The sequence below is a fragment of the Leptosomus discolor genome, chromosome 5, assembly GCF_034619465.1.
Source record: "Leptosomus discolor isolate bLepDis1 chromosome 5, bLepDis1.hap2, whole genome shotgun sequence".
NCBI lineage: Eukaryota > Metazoa > Chordata > Aves > Leptosomiformes > Leptosomidae > Leptosomus > Leptosomus discolor.
This window is the reverse complement of record NC_141395.1, coordinates 18,608,196-18,630,511: the sequence shown is the minus strand read 5'-3', so window position 1 is coordinate 18,630,511 and position 22,316 is coordinate 18,608,196. Positions and strand designations below refer to the sequence as shown.

Sequence of the window (22,316 nt, the reverse complement as noted above, 5' to 3'; positions counted from 1 at the left end):
TACTTTTTCTTCTCCCCTAAGAAAGCAACTTCATTTCTTGCCACATTCGCAGCAATGACTGCGTAAGGCCAGTGGGGACCTGGCTGCTCCCAGCTCACCTGGGAATTAGCATGATGCCACCTACCCTGATGTCACGAATGAGTTGCTGTGTAGGTGTTTCTATGGGAACTTTGCTGTCAATGACACCTTGAATGGCAGAAGCCCAGCGCATGGCTTCATTCAACAGCTTCGTGTACAGTCTGTAGGAGTGCTTTCGCCCATGGACAATGATGTTCCAATAGCCTGTGGAGAAACAAAGAAGCTGGAAGGTGAAACTTGCTTCCATATTATGTAGTTGACTGGAGGTTAGCAAATGTGACACCTATCTATAAGAAGGGTTGGAAGGAGGATCCAGGGAACTACAGGCCTGTCAGTCTGACCTTGGTGCCAGGGAAGGTTACGGAGCAGATCATCTTGACTGCCATCAAGCAGCACGTACAGAACAATCAGGTGGTAAGGCCCAGTCAGCATGCGTTTATGAAAAGCAGGTCATGCTCGACTAACCTGATTTCTTTCTGTAACAAGGTGACCTGCCTAGTCAATGAGGGAAAGGCCATGGATGTTGCCTACCTGGACTTTAGTAAAGCCATTGACACCCGCTTCCCACAGCATTCTCCTGGAGAAACTGGCTGCTCATAGCCTGGACAGGCATACACGTCACTGGGTAAAAAACTGGCTGGATGGCCCAGCCCAAAGAGTGGCAGTGAATGGGGTTAAATCCATCTGGCAGCCGGTCACAAGTGGTAGCCCCAGAACTGAGTATTGGGGCCAGTTCTGTTTAATATCTTTATGAATGATCTGGCCAAGGGGATCGAGTGCACTGTCAGTAAGCTTGCAGATGACACCAAGTTGGGGAGGAGTGTTGGTCTGCTCGAGGGCAGGAAGGCCCTACGGAAGGCTCTGGACAGGCTGGATCGATGGGCTGAGGCCAACTGAAGGAGGTTTAACAAGGCCAAGTGTTGGGTCCTGCACTTGGGTCACAACAACCCCACACAGCGCTACAGGCTTGGGGAGGAGTGGCTGGAAAGCTGCCTGGCAGAAAAGGACCTGGGGGTGCTGGTTGACAGCCGGCTGAACACGAGCCAGCAGTGTGCCCAGGTGGCCAAGGAGGCCAACAGCATCCCGGCCTGTATCAGAAACAGCATGGCCAGCAGGAGTAGGGAAGTGATGTGACTGTGCCCCTGTACTCAGCACTGGTGAGGCTGCACCTCGAATACTGTGTGCAGTTTTGGGCCCCTCACTACAAGAAAGACACTGAGGTGCTGGAGCGTGTCCAGAGAAGGGCAACAAAGCTGGTGAAGAGTCTAGAGGACAAGCGTTACGAGGAGCAGCTGAGGGAACTGGGGTTCTTTAATCTGCAGAAAAGGAGGCTGAGGGGAAACCTGGGAGTCTGTCTCTTCTCTGAGGTAATTAGCGACAGGACGAGAGGAAATGGCCTCAAGTTGCACCAGGGGAAGTTTAGATTGGATATGAGGAAAAATTCTTCACCAAAAGGGTTATCAGGTATTGGAACAGGCTACCCAGGGGAGCAGCTGAGTCATCATCTCTGGAGGTATTTAAAAGACGTGTAGATGGGGGGCTTAGGGACATGATTTAGTGGTGGACTTGGCAGTGTTAGGTTAATGGTTAGACTCAAAGGTCTTTTCCAACCTATATGATTCTACAATTCTCTTTTTGTCTGTAGCACATGGCTGAGGAAAACCCTTGCTGCTTTGATAGCAACATATGGTGTGTCTTGTTAAAATTTATTTGATAGACATTAACATCCCCCATTCCCAAAATACATTTATCAGCAGGAAGGTCTCAATTCAGGTCTTAGTACAAAGCCAGCTTCCCAAGATATAAGTATCTTGCAGTGTAACGCGCATACTGTCCTGCCAACCAGGCAGCTCGCTTTCACAGACAGCATTTGGGCTACACTGTGCTATTAATCACTCAGAAAAAGACCACTCTATACACAGCACCCAGTCAAAACTTTTAAAAATAATGTGTTTGACATAAACTGAGAGAACATGTCAAGGCGATGACAATTCATTTATGCTAAAGGTAGCCCTAGACATCTGTTGAGATCAAAAACATGGATAATTTCTTGCAAGGGAGCAGAACAAATTCCCTCTCATCTCACTTTACCAAATGCTTCCAGCTGCCAGCCCTTTTTAAAAATATCCCAAGGAACTCCACTACTCAAATGTCCAGTATTTCAAGTCTTGTTCTAAGGTTCACCTTCTTTGTCAGGGTGATTCACCCTTTGTCCCCACCAAACTCATAAGGCAAGCAATGATGGATCATGCCAGATCCTGTCTTCCCAGAACTGTGTCACGGTGCACAGAAAGCAAACATAGGCCCTTGTCATCTTTGATTTCTAACAAGTTGAGTGATACTACAAAAAAGCCTTACAGTGAATGCCATTACTGTTATTTAAGAGAGTAACATTGAGTCCAGAGACAAATGTAGGTGATGCTATAAAGTGACACATACAGTACAAGGAGGTGTACTGACAATTACAGTATCAACTATAAGAACTCATACTCCTTTCCCTATTTGGGAAACACTCAGATAAACAGTGACACTATTCAGTGAACAAACATCAGCGCTGTGTATCCCGATCAAGTCTAAGAGACTTACCGTCACCTGCACACTACTCTCTGGCGCTTTGCAAGTCTCTTACAGTTTCTGTGGGGAAAGATGTTTGCAGCCAGACACAGACCTCAGATAACATGAAGACTGCCTTCTCAATGTGACACACCATTATATTCCTGCACCGTCCCCTCTTCAGGCAACTCCACACATGGAAGTCTGCTCATTACAACTTTCTGCCTCTTACCTGTGTCTTTGAAGACCCTCTCATCAGGCTGCACTACAGAGCAGAGGCTATTGAGCACAAGTGTGCCAAGCTTGGCAGCTGTGCGCTCAGATGACTTGTAGTAATCGAGGGCAGTGTTTGTCAGAACAAACCAGCGTTTCTTCATCTTCAGAGAGGACATCTTGTTGCTGCTCTGAACCTCTTTATGAAGCCAGCCTAGCACAGGAATACAAGCATGTCAATGGTTTCACCATCATGGCAATCTTGTCTTTTGCCTGGTGGCTCTCTATAACTCTGGGACCAGAATTCCACCTCTCTGCTAAAGGCTCATGCTGGGACCTACCAGCTCTGCTTTAGTGGCTATAGCAGTATCCTGCGCAGTCACTGTAAGAAATTAGCCCAAAATTTTCCTCAGAGCTGTTCCATCCTTTAGCCCTATGTATTTTTTTTATCACTGATCTGTTGTTGAGTTTGCCATCACCACGAGGGCATCCTCTACCCAGGATGCTTCCCTCACAAGTCACAAACATCTGAATAAATAATTTACAATTCATTCTTCCAAAGAGATGCCAAATGCATATCCAGACCTCGATGGAAGAGGTTTGGTGAGACATGTCTTCTAGTAGAAAGATCTGTCAGCATTACATGCATCTCTTTCTCCTACATTCAGGAAAAATAATTTCTCTCTCGTTTTAGATTCCTCACAAAACAAAAAAAAAAAAAAAGAAAATTCATTACTATAAAAGAAAAAATGACAGTCTGCATTGCTAAAGCTGTCAAAAAGACAATTTTCTATTCAGAGCCGTAAAAAGCAATGTCCACTCATAAGGCAAAAAGTTCAAAGAATGTGGGACCAAGCCCAGAGGCTCCATAGAGAGATAAGGAGACAAACCTTCCCGAATATATGCCTTTGTGGCTATGCCACTGTCACACAGACCTCCTACTGTGAAGTGCAGAGCATGCAGTGACTTCGCAAAGGTGCATTCCTTTTTTTTCTTTAATTAATGAACAATATGAGATAAAAGAAACTGTTGCTTGGCAATTAAGTATTTTGAATTTAAGGTACTCAAACTGTTGTCTGATAATTTGCTTTATATCATTCAGTCTCCTTGAAATGTTTAAGACTAGATGGATGGCTTACACCACTTTTTGGTGGCCCTTTTCTTCCTGTCGTCCTGCCTTGCCATGACAACTCTCAAACCTTTATTCCCTCATAGATACTTTCTGGCAGATGTAAGGCAATTTGCTCATGCACTTGCTTTCCACCGATTGGATCAGGAGTGTCTTCATACATTTAAGACCATGTGACAAGCTGAAAATACTAAGGAAATTTTAAAATATTTGAGACAAATGGGGGCGCATTTTGTTAGATGTGCGTGAACACTGCTCATGCATCAGCTCCTCCATCTCCAGCTAAGCTCTAACTAGAGACACAATTGAAATATTTTGCTCAGCCTCGGAGAATTATTCTCACCTCACTACATCTACCATAATCAGGTTGGTTTGTTTAGCTGAAGACAGCAGCAATCCCACAAAGATCTCTCTTCCTCCCTCTCTACATGACAGGTGTCAGAAGGAACAGAGCTTTCTGAAAACAAAAGCTGCAGTGTCATGTCATAGTCAGTCTAAGCCAGCTGCTGCTAAACAGCAGCCATGCTCCCTCCTATTCCCTGATGGCATTTGCTGGACTTGTTGAAATAGGCTATTAACATCAGAAAACTAAACATATAAAGAAGTACGTATTTTTTTTCCAGCTTGAGCTTTCTGAATCCACCTGACAGGGAATCAGAAAAGAGTCAGTGCCAGCATAACACAGGACGTGGCAAGCAGCAGGTAGAAAAGTGGAGAGGGGCAGAGAATGATTGTTTATGAGGAGCAGCTGAACCCTAGATTGGATTAGCTGCAATCAAACCTCCCCCTCAGATCATAAACTGAAGATCAGTTTCACATGCTGTAACTGCATGCATTTCCTCTTACCTCTCACAAGGAATTCCTGGCCATCAACCTTAGATTCGCCTTTTGGTTTCTGCAGCAGGGAGATCCAGTGATGCATCTCCTCAGGGGTGTCGCTGTTGCAGTGAATCACTCGATTTGCTGTGATGATCACAAAAGAATTCGGTCTGCCAGAAAATAAAAGCATTAAAATTAGTCATAACAATACAAATATCTCAACTCACAGCACAGCCTGAGCCCCATGTCCTCTACCTTCCCATAGACAACGCAGAAAGATTCTCTGAATACAAACTACAGAGAAGCGTAGAAACACTTAAGAGCATTTCCTGTGCATTTGGTCCACAAACTGATGAATGCAGAGACCAGATAAATGGAATTAAACCTCTTTCGAAAGCTATTTCCAAAGACAAGAAAACACTAATTAGCTAATGACCAGCTGTAAAATGTCCTGGGTTCATAAGCAACGGACTTTGTTCTACTCTCTGGTGGACTGAGCTAGTGCTAGTACCACTGGCCTGGGCTAGTATAGCCATTCTACTCGAACTTAAAACCAGTGATGCAGTAGCAAACGTAGGTCCCAGCAGGGTCAGCTAAAATGGGTTTGAGGCTGGTTTTTAAAAAGATAAGCTGATCCTGACAAAACTGGAAAAACAGTTATGTTGCTCATAGATGACTTTGTCCTTCTCTTGCAACAGACAAATGTGTCCTTCCAAAAGAATATTCACAATTCTGCACAGAATTGATGCTTTACAGGAAAATGGAAAAATAAAAATATGAGCAGTTCCAAGAGGATAGACTCAGAAAGTTTTGAAAGCAAACACAGATTTCTATGAGAAAACAGGGAAATTGAAAACTAGAATGCAAGTATGAAGCAAAAGGTAAAAAGTACAAATCAAGCAACTGGCTGACCATTGCATAAACCTATGCAACATAAAAATAAGCTGTACAAAAACCTTGGTTCAAAAATCAGCATTCTCCTCAGAATTTATTTAACATTGATTCAAACATCAGTACTTCAGAAGAGTGTACCTCAGCAGATGCATGAACAAATTTTGACTTTGCAGCCTACTATTTGTGCCTAGTTTTTTTACGGGTGCACGGATTAACTATGAGAAGCTCAGGCTGAGAACTGGCTAAAACAAAAACATTTTTATCAACAAAATCTTAGTTCACTACTGACATATGCCTTTTCTAAACTAGTAACCCCAAAGTCCTGGCAATCTGTGTGAGAAAAAAAAAAAACAGACCACAGAGGTAAATAACTTAATAGATAACATTTTACTTCAGCACTGTAGTAAGAATCTTTGCCCGGGATGAACCTGTTAACACTTTGGGAAATAATTAAATGTTAACATAAAGTGATATGAAATGTCCCATAATGTGAAACTAATCAGTCTGTGAACTAAAGGTCTGTGCTTTGTTGCATTGCAAAGACTTCAAGAAGAGTACAGACTTCTAAATTCATCCATTATTCTTCCACAATGCTGTTTGCTTCCTCTAAATTTACAAGATTAACTCAAAAGTACTGTTGAAAAACTGCAAGTGTTGTTTTTGTTGGACATTTTTGTTCAGTGTTAATAATAGGTAAGACTAATTTCTTGACATTGAGATTATGCTGTTTCCACTTTTAAGACGGAAAGGAGAAACTTTCACTCAAAGAAAATACATGTGTGAACTTCAGGCCTGCAAAGTGACATAGCTTGAAACAAGCTAAAGACTTCAATTATGTTTACTTGTTTGGAGATAAATTCTTCTGAGTTTAAACAAATGCAAACCCCAAAGAAAACCTGGACCCATCCACAAAATTATGTTAGAGAGTTTCTGATCTAAGAGATGGTCAGGTTGCTGCACCTACCTATCAGGATTGTCTGAGGCGCAGACAGAGTCAATAAGACCAACATCCAGGGTCCCCTGTACAGTGAGAAAGACACAGATAACAGGAATTGCTCGCATCTTAAATTACAGACATTCTCCTTCATTGGATTTGAACTGAAAACGTTCTGAATTCCAATAGTTTGAGTAGAAATGAACATATGAGAACAGCATGAGTGAGTCATCTTTGCTCCCTAAACGGCATGGTAAGATGTGCAAGGGCTCCACAGGACTGGAGGAAAAAGAGCTACACATTTCCAGAAAGCGTCATGAAGGTCTGAAATAACCTTTGCTAGTATCTCAGTACTGGCAAAATACAGAAATGCAACTGTTATTGCCAACTGCATATCTTCTGTCTGGAATAACTGTGACCCAGACTAGTCCCATAATCCTATCCAAAGACATTTTCTCTGCATGAGGCAGCCCCCCTCTTCCCCTCAAACCAAAGAGAGCTATTGGTGATCAAGCTGAGCCACCCACCACGTTCTCCCCTGCTTACCCTCTTTTCTATCAGCTTTGCTGTTTCTTTATAATACTTGTCCAACTTTCTTATCCTGCTCATGAACTAGAGCACTGCATGTGCTGGAAAACCACGCACAAAATAGTTAAACACAGAGGGCTCTAAGTATGCCCACAGACTGGTTGCACAGTAACTCACCACAGCATTCTTTGGATTGGCCTGTTCATCTTGCATTTCCCTCAGCTGCTGCGCTGTAGCGCTGTGTACTCGGCTCAGGACATTAAACCAACCGCTGGCAATCAAAACAGACTCAAAGTTAAGATCTGGGCAGTGCAACTAGCTCTAGAATATGGTCAAGGAACCTGGAAAGCTGCCAGTGGGAAAATTTCTTCATTCACAATTTCCTGAGGACTATGCCACAAAATATCTCTTGGGCTGATCATACCAGATTCTAATGTCTTCCTTCCTCCTTATTCATCCATGAAAATTCTGTGCATGTTCTCCAGCCCACTGACAGCTGCTTCTGCAAAATCCAGCTTTCTATTTGCTATTCAAGGAACTGTAAGCAGGCAGTGGCCTTTCCAGGGAGCACATGTCAGCAGACTGAGAAGAGCACGCAGCAGTTGTAAAGACAGGGTCAGTTGGGAATCTTCCTGGACTAGAGTCCTAGAGATGTCTGGGAGCCTTCTTAACTAGTCTTTCTCTGATCTGCTCATAAACTTCAAAGTCATATGGCTGTCAATTAATCATGGTTTTTCTTATACGTTGATTTGGAGCTAAGTTATTTGTCTGTGAAAGGGCTTCTCATTACAGACATATCTGGAGGCTAATCTCTGTTGCAGAACAAGCAGATTCTTATCTGCAGCTTCTAGTGAGATCAGCAAACATCTAGACTTCACGGAGGATTCTCTACGACATCTGCTAATCTGCTCTTTGCTAGTGCAAGTGTTGGTACTTTCTTCTCCCTCAGAACCGAGATTGATAGGGCATTGACAAAGGCCACATTTGGTTTACACTTGCCCTAGCAATTCTGCAATGTTATCTTAGGGCATGCCTATTCCAGTTGTGGGAGTTCTGGGTTTAAGAAGTTACTGTTTCTTCAGCTTGGATTTGCCTGTTTCTTCTTCATGTAGCTGTTCTTTAGTCTTTTGCTGTTAATTTGTGTCCAAAAACCTTCCCCCTTCCTCTTCCTCCACCCGAATGAAATAGTAACAGACTCTAAATAACTTCACAGAATCAGTGAAGTCGATCAGAGAAACAGTTAACACTGCCTGGGCTGAGAGAGCAGAAGCCTCTGTAACAGTGGGAAAAGTGGGAAGACATGAGCAGCTAGGGACAGTAACCTCTTACTCTTGGCTTTGCATAGCCAGAATAGGTTGTCCAACCTGCCCTTAAACAACTGATTCCCACTGCCTGGCCAGGATGCCAAGAAGGAAGGACATGAGTCATTTGTTTGCTTTGCACTGGGAAGATTTTATCAGATGACACTACAGACTCTGATAAGCTGCAGCCTTTTCTCTGTCTCCTGGATAAAACCCAGCTGCTCTCACAATCATTTACAGACAACATGAATAGACTTTTGTTTGATTCAAGATTCCATTTAATAAATAAATCAGCTATTAGATGTTCCAGCTTATATTAAGGTTTTGTGTGTCTCCTGAAGTAACCCTTGAATTCAGCCTGCTCACAGCCACATAAGAAGGTAGCAGTCCTGTGGCTGACACAGGCTGAACCACCATCTTGGCAGCTGCAACAGGGAGTCCCCAAAGCAGGTGTGGTACCTCCCAGTAAACATAAAATGACACTCTGGAATAAATCCCCTCTTTTCTCCAGCAAAATGGAGGTGATTACGTTTCCCAGGCTCTCCCATGAATAGTTGGGTCAGACCTGCACTGAATGAACAAACCTAACAAAACTCCTTCTTATACCTGGCATCTTCTGGTGACTCTGCGACAATGTGATAAACTCTGTCTTCTGTCACAATGTCCAAGGCATTCTCCTTTTCATGAATGTCCACAATCTCCCTGGAACACAGCAAATCACAAGAGCCAAAACTGAAAACCTTTCACAGGCATAAATTCCACCCGGCCAATTTTTTTCACATCATACCATTCACCATACAGAAGGGAAATCGCTGGTTCAGATGGCTTATAACTCCAACAGATATACAAAATTCCTCCCAAACACATTAAGACTTTTAGGGTCCCCTTAAAAAGATTTGTACATTTAACCTACTACAAAAGCAAGGTGTCAAATGAATTTTCTTCAAGACACCAGCAGACTAGATGGAAGAAGAGGTAACAGGGAGGTTGCTATAGAGGGCTGTTTGCAAAGTGGGACGTGTCACTCTTTTTGGTACTTTACAGGTCCACATAATGCTAACAGGCGACTAGTCTCTCTTGCAGCAGGAGCTGAGGCATTGGCTATGGCAGCAAAAAGAGCATTCAGGACTCAGCAAAAGGCATAGTACATGCTGCCAAATTCAAATCCCGCTGTGAGCTTCATACCACCTCTGTGAAATGCCTGGAGAAGCCAGGAAACAGATGGAGTCAGGGTAGGGGAGAATGCATGGGGTATGTACTTAATTAGCCCCTCCTGGTCTGGCTCCATCCATGGCTTGGAAAGAGCTTCTGCCAGATTATGAAATGCAAGACTGGAAAAGAACTATCAAATAATTCCAGACTCCCTCCAGAGCAAACTAGAAGTTCTAATTGTCTTTTCCTTCCCTTATGTTTCTGATTCTCCGAGCCCTATATAAGATACATAGGCAAACGAACTGGCAGCACCGGACACTTCATTATTCATTTAGAGAGTGAATACTAGGGATCAAAAGGATTGATTTCTTCACTCACTTTGCCCTTCTGATATCAATTGTCCCCTTCAGCTTTTCCTCGCTATCATTTTCAAAGTACATCAACTTGGATTCTCGAAGCACAAACCAACGGCGTTTCCAGTTGCGGCGTGAAAGTGTTGACATGCCTCCACCTTTCTTATAGAGCCAGCCTGACTTCAGTGCCTCTTGCTTGGTGCGGAACCACATGAAGGCCTCGTTCTTCAGAACGCACCAGCGCCGCCTCCATGGGTTCATGAGACCTCCTGCAAAGTGAGGGAGCAAGATTTCATCAAACACGCAACAAGGGCCACGTTTCCATTCTGATCCTACTTCACAGGCACTTAGTGGCCACTTCAGTTCCTACATGAAACAAAGAAGCTGAAGGGGATAAACAAGGTTATGCCTAAGTTTGGACAGAGAAAAAAACAGAACAAACTAGTGAAACAAACACAAACTATAGAAATATATTCACTACTCAAATATTTTTATACTGTCTTCAGTTTTGTAGCTCAGAATGAGTCATTTAAGCCCATACACCAAGTGGGCACAATCAGGTCCCAGCAGCAAACATATCGGGTCTAATTCCCTGACATCCACATCCTAGCTCTTTTTTTTATTTGCTTGTTTTAAATAAAAGAAGGGCCGGGGGGCGGGGAGAGAGTAAACGCGGAAAGAGAACTAAGAGCAGATGAAGATTATGATTCTGGAGAAACAGAAGAAGAGAGAGGGTTTCCTGGATTCCATCCTTCCATGGTTTTGGCTAAAGCCCCTTACCTTTCATGTAGAGATAGCTGTGAAAATAGGGTGGTCCTGAGCCATTGAAGATCGTGATTCGTCCATTACAAAACTCTTCATCTGTGTCAATGTAAACATCCACTTCTTCTTCACTGTCCAGGAACTAAAAAGAAAAGAAGAAATACAGGCTGCTTGGGTTCTCCTGGTCACAGGAGGACTGGAGCAAATTAGCAAGGCTAGAGAAGTCACATGATCAGAAGGTGCAAAACTACACATACTCCCTTTATAAAAAAAGTAATACAGTAAAACTAGAGGCTTGACAGCTTACCCATTAATGCCTAAAGCAAGAGTCTCCAGAGCATGGAATTTTCATACCAGAAAAGAGAGTAACATTCAGCAGTGGACATGGCTAGAAAACTCCAGTGACCTGCAGCAAAAACCCTTCCTGTTTCAAAGCAGAGCCCGCAGTCCAAAATACAATTTAATGGGACTACGAGAGAATTTTTCATTTTGGAGAAGTTTTCTGACTTTCCTGGCAGACAGGCCAGGATGCTAGACAAGATGGAGCACTGATCTAACTCCAGCAAGGAAATGCCTTGCTTTGAGTTGATTAGGAAAAAAAGCATATTCCAGGATAACTGAACCCTAAAAACAAAGACCTAAATTACTGAAATAATAGTACTGTATTTACTCATCCCTGTTCTCCAACTAGATAATGGCCCTCAGCCATCAGAAAGTACTTCATACACGAAATCCCAAATCACCCTATCATTTCCTTTACCTTAAATACAACTTTTTTTGATTGGCTTTATTAATTTAATACTAATGAAGGCAGCTCCTTCCTCAAACGCATGTAGCTTCTTTTCATTTTTCCCTTCTATCCTCCCTCTGTGACCCCTTCATGCTCCTCTTTTGTCACATTCCTGTTCCACTCATTCATTATCCCTCTCTTACCATGACGTTTCAAAAAGCAGGCACTCTTGGATCAGCAGCTACTGACAGGATCTTGACCCAGCTGCAGTTATCTCTTGCTGTAGCTCATGCCATGACATAGTATCAGCTGGATTTTTCATGAGTCTTGCTCACTGAGGAGCCCAATAAAACCTTCAACTTCTATTTACATTTTAAGAACAGTAGAAACTGGCCCAGGTTGTGACAGAATGATTCATGACTTGAAGATTACCTGACAGTGATCTGTGAGTACCTGCCCACAGAGAAGGTACCTTTACTCAAGCAGATCACATCATAAAAAATTCTGATGGCTGGCAGCTGACATTAGGGAAATGCAAACAGGAAAAATCATGCAAGTTTTTAAGCAGGGTCACAATCTGCCAATGGAAAAGAACAGCAAAGGAAGTAAACTGAAATCCTTAAAACAAAAAAATCAACCATTTTCTAAAGAGATACTTCGTAGGTCAAGTCTCTGTTCTCAGAGTCATCATTTATTTGAAGTATTTTTATGACTGTCATTGGCTTCACACCTGAACTCCCCACAATCTTAAGTGGGCTTATCTGACATCCTGTCCTGTAAGGGGATTTATCATTGCATTATTCAACAACTAGCCTGAGGGCACTCAGGAATTCCAGAGGCTAGAGTGGGATCTAAGCTGAGATGCTTCAAGTGGGAGGCTAACAGCCCAGCTTTACTACCCTGTCATTGTCCTTGTGGTAGGAACGAAAAGCTTCAGTGGTCTCCACTTGCGTACACCGGGGCCCAGCCTGGCTCAGCACAGTAATTCTTCTAGTCTTAGAATACCTTAACTTATACACAGTGGCTGAAAATAAACTCTTGACTCTGAACAGTAACAGCACTAGAACAAGAGAAGTTCTAGTGATGGAAAACAAATCAAACCCCAGCCTTTCCCACTTCCTCTTGTGATTGTCCACTAGAAGCTCAGGCTACCTCTGAAATCTCTCTAAGGTGGAACATATACCTACAAGATACTAGTTGCCTGCTTTCAGTCTTCCTAAAGGGTGTTACGTTAATATATGGTGATGGAAACAATCTAAAATACCCTAGGTAAATATGTGCTTGTGTACCAGTAGACACCAGACAGTCGCAAGCCCTGTGGCCTTCAGCCTATCTAAGACTCTTCCTTTTTCTTCAAGCTGATTATTGGTGTGAGAGAGAGTTATATAGCAGTAACAATACCCAGAGCAAGCAGGCACACAGTAAGAAGCCAAGGGTATTATACATATCAACCAAGTCACACTGATGTGAAAGGAAAGGTGAAGGGAGGGATTCTTACCGAGTCCAGGCTGCCACGGTTGGAGTCCAGGCTGGTACCATGGGAGTGTCTCAGACCTTCCTCACCATTCAGAGGCTCAGCTGAGGCGCTACCTGCATCTCCACAGCCATCAAACTCCTCATGGTCGTAGTCAGACTCTACATCTGGGGGCGAAGTGTAAATTGGCTCTCCCATCTCTCCACTGTTACTCCTCTGCTTATCTGAGACAGTGCTGTAAATGCTTTCTGCTGGGTCAGATAGAGCTCTCTGCTCCTCGGGGCTAGCAGTTCTTTCCACAGGTTGTCCTGGAGCAGGGACAACCTCTCTCACATCCCTTTGGAGAAGCGAAAGGCTTGTGTCCACAACTTCCTCTGAGTAGTTATCACTGTTTCTTGTGCCGTGCTGATTCAGGACCCCCAAACTGGAAGTTGGCCGTCCTTCGTCATCAGCATGAAAACCCTCATCTACTTCTTCTTCAGCCAGTGGTGCCACCAGGCTGCAGTCAATGTTGAGTGTGCCCTCACTAGAAAGTGAGCGCTCTAAGTTCTGCACACTTTCATCCAGATTGCCAAAATCCAGCAGCTCCAAGAACTCCTGGGCAACCCTAGATGCCTCCTTTTCCAGCCTCTGGATCTCTTCTTCTCGCTGCCGGTTGATTTCATTCCTAGTGTTTTCACAGATGATAGACATGTGATCCTCTTTCTGTTGCTGCAACTTCTCAATCTCCTTCTCCAGTCTTAAGATCTCCTCCATCTGACGTCTCTCTTCTTCTTGCAGAGGAATATCTACCTCCTCAGTCTCTACTGCTTCCACCTTAAAGAATTTATAATAGCATTAAAGCAGTTTCTTCAACCTACGTGCATTCCGTGCCTGGACCTTTCTTTCTTCCTATCTCCTGTGCTTCCCTTGTACTTCCCATCTGCAAAACGATGACTCTAAACATCCTGCAATTATCCATGGTGTAAAAGCTACAGTTAGAACTACTGGATCTTCAGGTACCTTCTTTTTTCCACCAGTGTACCTCCTTTCTGAATCATACAAAGAAGCCCACTGGGATCAGTGAATTTTTAGAAGACCCTCTCTTTCTGCTGCTCATGTGAAAGTCCTTTGTACACTACAATTTGGATAAAAACATTCTGAAAGCCCATCCTCTCTTTCTGAACTATGTCACACACATACAGCAGAAAGCAACTATATACAAATATACATACACATAGCTTGTCTAAGAGCCGAAGATTTCCCAGAAATTCATTAAAAGATTTGAGGATTTCATTGCTTCCTAAGTTGAGGGTCTGACCATCAGAATCTAGGTCTGGAAGGAATATTTGCAATGAAGCAGGACTGTATCCACTCCAACCCCACCCCACCAAAACTCCACTCAAAATTTCTTGGCATTCTTTAGCACCACCAGATAGATGATGACTGGCTGCTGAAGATTCTGTCTTCCTCTATTCTCCACACTGAAGTAACAGGAAATATCTAGCAAGTACACAATAATTAGAAGACGGAAGACAACTTTCACTGATGTTTAGCTATACAATAAAACCATCGTCCCCCTCCACGGAGGATGCTGAAAACATATACACACAAGAAAAAGCAAAAATAAATTCCAAAAGGATTTCTTGTACTTCCTGACAAGACTATGACAATGCAGCCAATGAACTGGCCCATTCAAGCCACAATCCTTGTTTTCTTTACAGTTACCCTGTTGCTTGTTCTCTACTCGACTCTTACTTGTGGAAAAATGCATTTTTATACTCTAGTCTGTCATCTCTCCTGAACAGAGCTGGCCTGAAACTGGGGAATATATTGTTTGGGAAAAGAAACAAGAAGATACACAGCTGTTTTCACACACCTCAGGGTAGGTGGTCTGCTCTTTGATATATCAAGTAGCAACAATTAGATCAGTTACAAGGGGTTTATTTTAGCCATGATAGCAGCCGGCTGCACTCTTATTTTGGCTGTTACAGGCAACAATCCAGCAAACAGACTGTGTCACCGTGTAGCACATCACAAGGTCATGCAATAAGCTCAAGCAGTAGAGGTAAAAAAAGGATGCTGCATGTTCAATACAGAACTTTTCAAATAGGAACTATGCAAGCTGGTACACGAGCCTTGAAAGAAATCCCTACCTTGTTAACTCTATGTGCCTCTGCCAAAGCCAAACATGCAGGTTTTGGGTGAATAAAGCCCATTTTTTAAATAGTGTTGCCACAATAACAATATTAGCTCCAGGCGAAGTGTAGGCAATGAAGAACCCTTCACAGATATTCAAGACACATGAAAAGAGTAACTGTTAAACTTACCTGAGCCACCTGGAGTAGTGCATTCAGTTGCTCCTTTTCTCTGTTAAAAAAACAAGACGTGATAGTCAGAGAGAGACCAAGTTCTCCTACATGAAGCTTTCAGAATCACATGAACACATCATCCCTCCACGGATAAGGTTAAAATAAGGTACCTGTTCTAAGACTGATTTAAAAGCTTTTGTAATTTAGTAAAAATCCAATTCTCTGTGGTTGGCATGACCTTTGTGGATACAACAGATTTTCCCCACGCACTTTCAGATCAATCAGGAAATTGGATTAGTTGGAACATACTAGGAAGGACATTAGAAACAGTGACAGAAAGACAGATCAGTTAGACTCATGATAAATGTAAATAGAATCCTCTGGAGTACTACACACCCATGGATATTAAATGGGGTTGTACATGCATAATTGACAGATATCAGGAAACCGTGCTCGTTTTTTTTTTTTTTAAACAGAACAGAATTATTGCAATATCAGCACTGAATTCATGTTTGATTTTGCCCCAAAAAAAGTTATCAAATTTTTGTACTGTGTTAAATGACTAAGCTGAGGAGTTTCTATTCTGAAGACCTGGACGTTCCCGCATGCATAATTTCCCAGTGGCGTGCAAAACCTAGTTTACTAGTAAAGGCTGTAAGAATCAGTTTGTTAGTAAATATGAGTAGAGGAAAAAAACTATCCCACGGTGCTGCATCTCCACCCAGATCAAAAAGGTTGTACTCCAAGGGAAAGCTGTCACTATGGCCAATTTCTCCATAGTGAGCACGCTACAAGCACCCGAGCTAGCAGACGAGAGGAATGCTGGGTCGTGCCCAGGGAGCAGGGATAGCATGTGGCTGGATGGAAGAATCTGCCTGTAGCAACCACTGCGCGGCTGAATTCAGACTGGCAATGGTAACTTATGAATCTATAATTCAACCCCGAGCAGAACACGAGGGCAACAATGTTTATTTCTCAGGCCCTGCAGCTTTTCCCAGCCAAATTCTAAATTGCAGCTGCAAGCCACAAAGTCCTTAAAGCTCTCACTCTTGCACTCCCTCCCTCTCTCTCTCAAAAAAAAATCCAGGAAATATTTATAAATGAAAGCTGACATAAGTAAGATCCAGATGGTTCCCACTCTACTGAAAGATCACTAACAGTAGTCATGAGTTAAACAACTGCCTTAAACGATAAGAGGGTTCAAGAAGCAGAGCCATTTTAAAACAAATCAGGAATAATACCACCTACAATCTACACACTAATGCCTGCAACTGATCCTCACATTTTTTAGTCCTCTGATATTTCTTGCTGCTTTCCACCCATCTCCAACTGATCCACACACCTCCTGAAACGTGATACCCAAAACTAGGGACAGCACTCCAAATAAAGCCTTACCAGTGCCAAACGGAACAGAAGAATCACCCCCACATCTTACAGAAACAATCCTGTTTATAGACAGCATTTGCTTGCTCCTCTCACACAGCATGACACTGGTGACTAATACTCAACTTAGCCTCCAGACCTTCTTCCTGCTGTTGAAGCAGGCATTCCTCCTTCTGTCTCTGTGCATTTGATTATTCCTAACTGTAGATCTGCATATGTCTGTATTGAAAGTTATCCTATGTTTTCCAGACTACTACTTTAATTTGCAAAAATTATTTGAATTGTGATCCTGTCTAGCTATGTACTTACAGCCCCTCACCAGATGGTTTTATCTGCAAATTTAATAAGGATATTCATACTTCCTCATCTAACTTATAATGAAAGCATTGCACTAGTACCATATCCAGTACAGACCATTGAAGAATCCCATTCAAGAGTTCTCTCCTATTTAACAAAAACCCTACTATTTACTAATTAAAATGCAATAACACAATGCAGTAAAAACACAAATCCTAGCCGTGCTTCGTGCACTTTTTTCCAAACCGCATTGCTTATAGTGTCTTAAGAGTATTGTCACAACATGTCAAAGTCGTGACCTCCCCTCTACCTACCCAAAGTCAAGTTATCTACCCTCTATGGCTTTTCCCTATCCACAAGGCATGTCATAAGCTATCACAGAAGGAAACAGGTAACTTTAATGCTGTTTGTTCTTCAGAAATCCACATTGGCTCTTAACTCCTTTATCAAGTATTTACAACTGTTTGATTATTTGTTTCAGTATCTTCCTGAAATTGAGATTAGGTTGACGGGTCCACAACTCCCTCATTCTTCCTTTTCCCATTCTAAAAGGCGGTCATTATGTTTGGAACTTTTGAGTTTTATGGAAACTCCACTGCTATCCACAAAGGAAAAGAAAGAGAATGACTACTGATTCAAACTGCTTCAGACGGTTCTCGAAGTATCCAAACATTCATTTCACCAAGTCTGGATGACTTTGTAATGTGATTTATCTGAGCATTCTCCAGCCTTTTATGTCCCTGCTAGGTTCTGAATTCTTGCACATCTGTGCTAATTGTATTTAGTGTCCAACAGTTAAGCCTTTTGGGGAAGACAAATAAAAATAGCATCAAATACTTCAGCTTTCTCAACATTATAATTTTTTCTTCCTGTTGAACAGTAGACCAAATTGTTCCAAGTCTCCCTTTCACTAACAGTGTATGCACAATAACTGCAGGCCAGCTTTCAGTTTGTTACAGCTGAGGTTGCACCTTGGTCCCTCTAATTTTGTCCCTGCATGTGTGTTGGGTTTTTTTTTGCTTGTTCCCTGTAGATTAGCTGATTTGCAATTTCTATGGACTTCCACCACATTTTTGCAGTCAAACAGAAGTTCAGGATTTAGCCAAGTTGGTCTGCTAGTACCTTTTTGGCTGCTCACTCTGAATGAAGCCATTTGACATCAGGCAGAAAATGAAAGCAAAATGAGCAGTTCACCTGATTCCTAGGAACACTGACACTTCCTTGTAATGATGCTTGGTGCAACACATCTTTCATGGGCTGGGAACTAAAGGGCAGGGGCAGAAACACTCTAGAATGAATAAGCTAAACGGGTCCTTTTATCTAAAACTAGGTCGGAACAAGCTCTACTTAGCACAATGAGGACTTTAGACCGGAGAGGGCGTCTGTAGCATTTGATATCTGCAAACTAGTTATGGATATTCTGAACTTGCACAGCTTCATATTGCTGATGAGGCTGTTGTTGAAAATTGAGACATTGACAAAATGGAGCCTTCAGTGTTGTTAAACAAATTCCTTGACCAAACTGTTCATCATTGCTGTCATTGACTCCATGTCTTGTCCCAGCAGCTACATCACCCTACTGTCTCCAGCAAAACTGCAGGCAATCCCTTCCTTGTGACATGCTTCTCAACTTAAGAATTTTCTGATGCTTGTCACACATCTTAGTCTACCAAGATCCAACTTTGGGACAAGTATGTAACAAAAGCCCACAAGAAACCTAACCAACTATTTATGAAAAACTTAAAACGTCACAGGATTATTTGTTTGAACTTCTATAATAATTTTGTAGTTGAAGTTTTATGATTCTTAAAACAAAAGATTATCAAGAGACACCCAGTTTGCCTATGACGTAGATAACCATGGAGGGAACAGTGAAATGATGCATGAGGTGCAGGATTCTCAATAGGTGTACAGACTGCCTCTTTTTGTCACATTAGCTTTTCCTTTCCCCTCCTGATCTCTTGACGCATCCATATCCCTGATGAGAGATACACAGCAGCAGGAACAGGGAGAGCACGTATATTCTCATGAGTGTAAGAACTGCAGTCGCAGCACACGTGCACTGCCCATCTTGCTCCCTGACCCAACTTACTGGACACACCAGGACCCATGATACTGGTACCTTCTCACACTGCTAATCCCTTCAGATTTTGGAAGACTGCATACAACTTCCTTTACCACTGCAAAGGCAACGAGAAAATTATGCATCTCTGCCCAGTCAGTGAAACTGCCTCCTTTCATGTCCATTCCAAAGCAGAAAAACACTGAACAGGGTAAAAACACACCAGAATTAGCTTTCCTAAAGGAAGGAAGCAGTGTCTTCCCTGGCATTGGGACACTGTCCCATGCGTTTGCTAGTCCAGTGTTACCATCGTGCCAGTGCCCCAGACCCGCTTTTACACCTCAGCAGCTTCAGTGCTAGGGAACTACGAGTGCAAGATATCATCTTGTACCTTTCCTTCACCTCTTCCTCCTCCTGTTTCCTCCTACGCTCCTCCTCTTCTTGCCATTGTCTTTCCTCTTCCTCTCTTCTGATCTGTTCTTCCTCTTCTTGCCTCCTTCTCTCCTCCGCTTCCTCCTTCCGCCTGAGTTCCTGCTGCAGCAGGTGCTGGTAGAGGCTGCGAGCCAGGCGGCCACGCCAGTGCTTCTGCAGGGTGACGGCAGAGGCCTTCAGTCGCAGCAGGCTCTTCTTCCAGAAGTATGCGCGGTAGTTCTTTTGGATTATAACAACACTGGCTAGCACCTTTTGATACTTCTTCCTAAAAACAGAACCAGACACTTGATGCGTCATGATGTAATACATGCTTGGCATTTCCCATGCCCTGGTATATTGACCAATCTTACCACATTCACAGAAAAATTAATTTTGAAAAATATTGCTCAGAAATTACACCATTTCTGTTCCCCTACTGCCGCTACCCAAAAATCATATTCTCCTCACTGCTCTCACTCCTATATCTACCACTGGTTTGTTTCTGTGGGCACCTATACTTTTCGTGAAGACCCTCAGACGAAGGACAGATATTTGGCACATGGAAAGAGAAGACCCCACTGGCCCAAAGTCTCCTTGCATTGCACATATACACATGCACTGCGCAATTAGCATAATCACTCAGTGTGGATTTATTATAATAAAAACACACAAACGGCCTTACTATATGAGAACAAAGTCTCATAGTGCCTCATCTTTTAAGTGGCCAAGAGCAAATTACTCCAGGAAAAGCAAAAATGGTGCAAAAATAGATCTAGTCGCATTAATCTCATATTGTTTAGGGGAAAACACAGTGATACTACAATATTGATTGCTGAATGCAACATTGTAACAGGCTCCAATAAATATACTTATATTGCACAACATTTTGCTTAAACAATAATGATACCAAAATCAACTTTGCAGCACTTTAAAACCAAAAAACATGGTAGGGCCCCAAAAGAAAAGAATAATTATTCAGTATTTATGTAGTCTAGTGAAGTTCTAGAAAAGTCAATTCTTGCCTCTACATTACAAATTATTTTTATCAACGACCTGAAAAAAAAGTTACCGGTAGCAGTTTGTACATGATACACCGACTGGGCAAATAACAAAAGAGTTACTATTACACAGTAATCTGGATCAATTTGTAAGCTGGATTCGAGCAAACATTAAACAATCCAAAAGAGCCAAACATAAGGTCTTGTACTAAAGAATCAAAGGCCAAACACACCTGACGTGGGACTATGTTAGGAAGCAGTAAGTCAAAAAAGGATTTTGGGGCCACGGGGATCATCAGGTGAAGGCAACTCCCATCACAATGCTATAGAAAAAATGACTACTGGGATTCTTATACTTGCAAGCAGAAATATTGCATAGAAGGGGACTGCACTGCTACTTTTATCCTGTGTTCAGTGTTAGCGCTTCCATTTCAAGAACACTGTTAGACCCTCAAATGAGTTCTGAAGGAGGACTGGAACCAGAAATTCCGGCTTACAGAAAGACAGCACTTGCTCCATGACCTTAAGAAAGAGAAGGCTAAGGAAAGACTCGATCCCAGTCAAAGTAACCACATTTTTGGGTAGTGTTTCTATTTATCCAACAGGGGACATAAGATTTAATTGACCTGAAGATGAAGTCTATTCAGGTTGGAAATAAGCAGAGAGTTTTTTAAAGTAACTGAGCACATTTAGACACTTTAATATCTTGTTGTATGGAAATAATAATTGGTACTATTCAAATCAAAACCTTCTTTACTCCAAACCAGAATTTGCACAGGGAAATTCTATGGGGCTGTTATACACAATCTTGGGCCAGCAGGCTACAGGAAGCCTGTGAGGTCTTACAGTCCTAGAAAGCACACTGGAAATAGCACAGTATTCTCACATATCCTTCCCACAGACCTTCTGCAACACCCTGAGGAAAAGACACACCTCAAAATCCCCTTCCTGGCAATCAAACCCCCTTCAAATGGCAACAGGGACACATGCTGACAGCTTGCCACCTCCCTGCACATCAGATATGTCAGCCTAGTCAAGAAAATCAGGAGAGGGATGCTAACAGCACTAGTGTGCAGAGGTCACGCTCTTTTCTATAAGCATTAAGTCAAAGTGAGGGAGCACAGAGAGAAGAAGAGGAAAGGGAAGAGGCATTAAGAAGTGGGAGGTTTTAGATGAACTGCTCCTGGGCTGGAGTCCCCTCACCCCTGCTCCCTCTGTCCTCCCTGTGCCCTGCACACGGGTCGTGAACAGCTGCACACGCACCCTCTGCCAAGGCAGATACAAGTGCATCAAATAGGGCACACTGACTTTTACAAAATGCATCTGCCAGAAACTCTCAAGTGCAACATGTGCCAAGCCCTGCCCAGCTACAGGCTGGCTCTGCTGGCTAATCTGCCAGGCTGAAGTGCCCCCTCATGCCTCATGACTGCAGCCAAGCTTGCAGACGCCCTTCAGCTGGAATTGCCGCACACAGGCCCTGAAATTCATTCCCCTTCTTCAGCCTTCCCCTCACCCTCTTGCAATGGCCAAAGAAATTCAACCTGCAACCCATGCCGAGGAGCTGGGAGACATCCTGACCGTGTATCACAAGAGAAGGCAGTGTGGCTGCAAGGCTCCAGTGCTGCATTTGGAATTTAGTTAATTATTCTGTTGATGAGCTGCAGTTAGCAGTTATGCCTCCAAGGACTAGAGAACACAGGGCTACGGAGCCACTTCCTACTGTCTTCCCCTGAGCAACAAGGTTCTGCAGAACCCAAGGACACAGCCACATTTGTACAGGGATCCTGCAGGCCTGCGAACAGTTATGTGTATTTTAGCTGGTGAAGCTGTTACCTGCAGCTCGGAGTTCCACAGATTAGCTACAAAAAATAGGGTCATTCGAATGGGCTTGATTTTCTTGTCTCACATTTTAGTAATCAGTCAGAGATACTAAGCTGCAGGGAATGAGAGCAAA

At 42.9% G+C, this 22,316-nt stretch overlaps 1 protein-coding gene across 1 annotated transcript in view; it reads right to left on the bottom strand.

Annotated features, from left to right (window-relative positions):
• Nucleotides 1-22,316, bottom strand: part of LOC104350735 (unconventional myosin-X-like) — a 77,988-nt gene that overhangs the window by 10,456 nt on the left and 45,216 nt on the right. The window contains exons 22-32 of the mRNA XM_086465548.1: nt 19,345-19,650; nt 15,230-15,269; nt 12,945-13,736; nt 10,735-10,858; nt 9,980-10,223; nt 9,056-9,151; nt 7,326-7,419; nt 6,651-6,706; nt 4,820-4,962; nt 2,864-3,058; nt 125-282 (exon numbers count right to left, since the gene is read on the bottom strand). Of these exons, the coding sequence (XP_086321674.1) occupies nt 125-282; nt 2,864-3,058; nt 4,820-4,962; nt 6,651-6,706; nt 7,326-7,419; nt 9,056-9,151; nt 9,980-10,223; nt 10,735-10,858; nt 12,945-13,736; nt 15,230-15,269; nt 19,345-19,650 (2,248 nt within the window). The remainder of the gene's footprint in view (nt 1-124; nt 283-2,863; nt 3,059-4,819; nt 4,963-6,650; nt 6,707-7,325; nt 7,420-9,055; nt 9,152-9,979; nt 10,224-10,734; nt 10,859-12,944; nt 13,737-15,229; nt 15,270-19,344; nt 19,651-22,316) is intronic.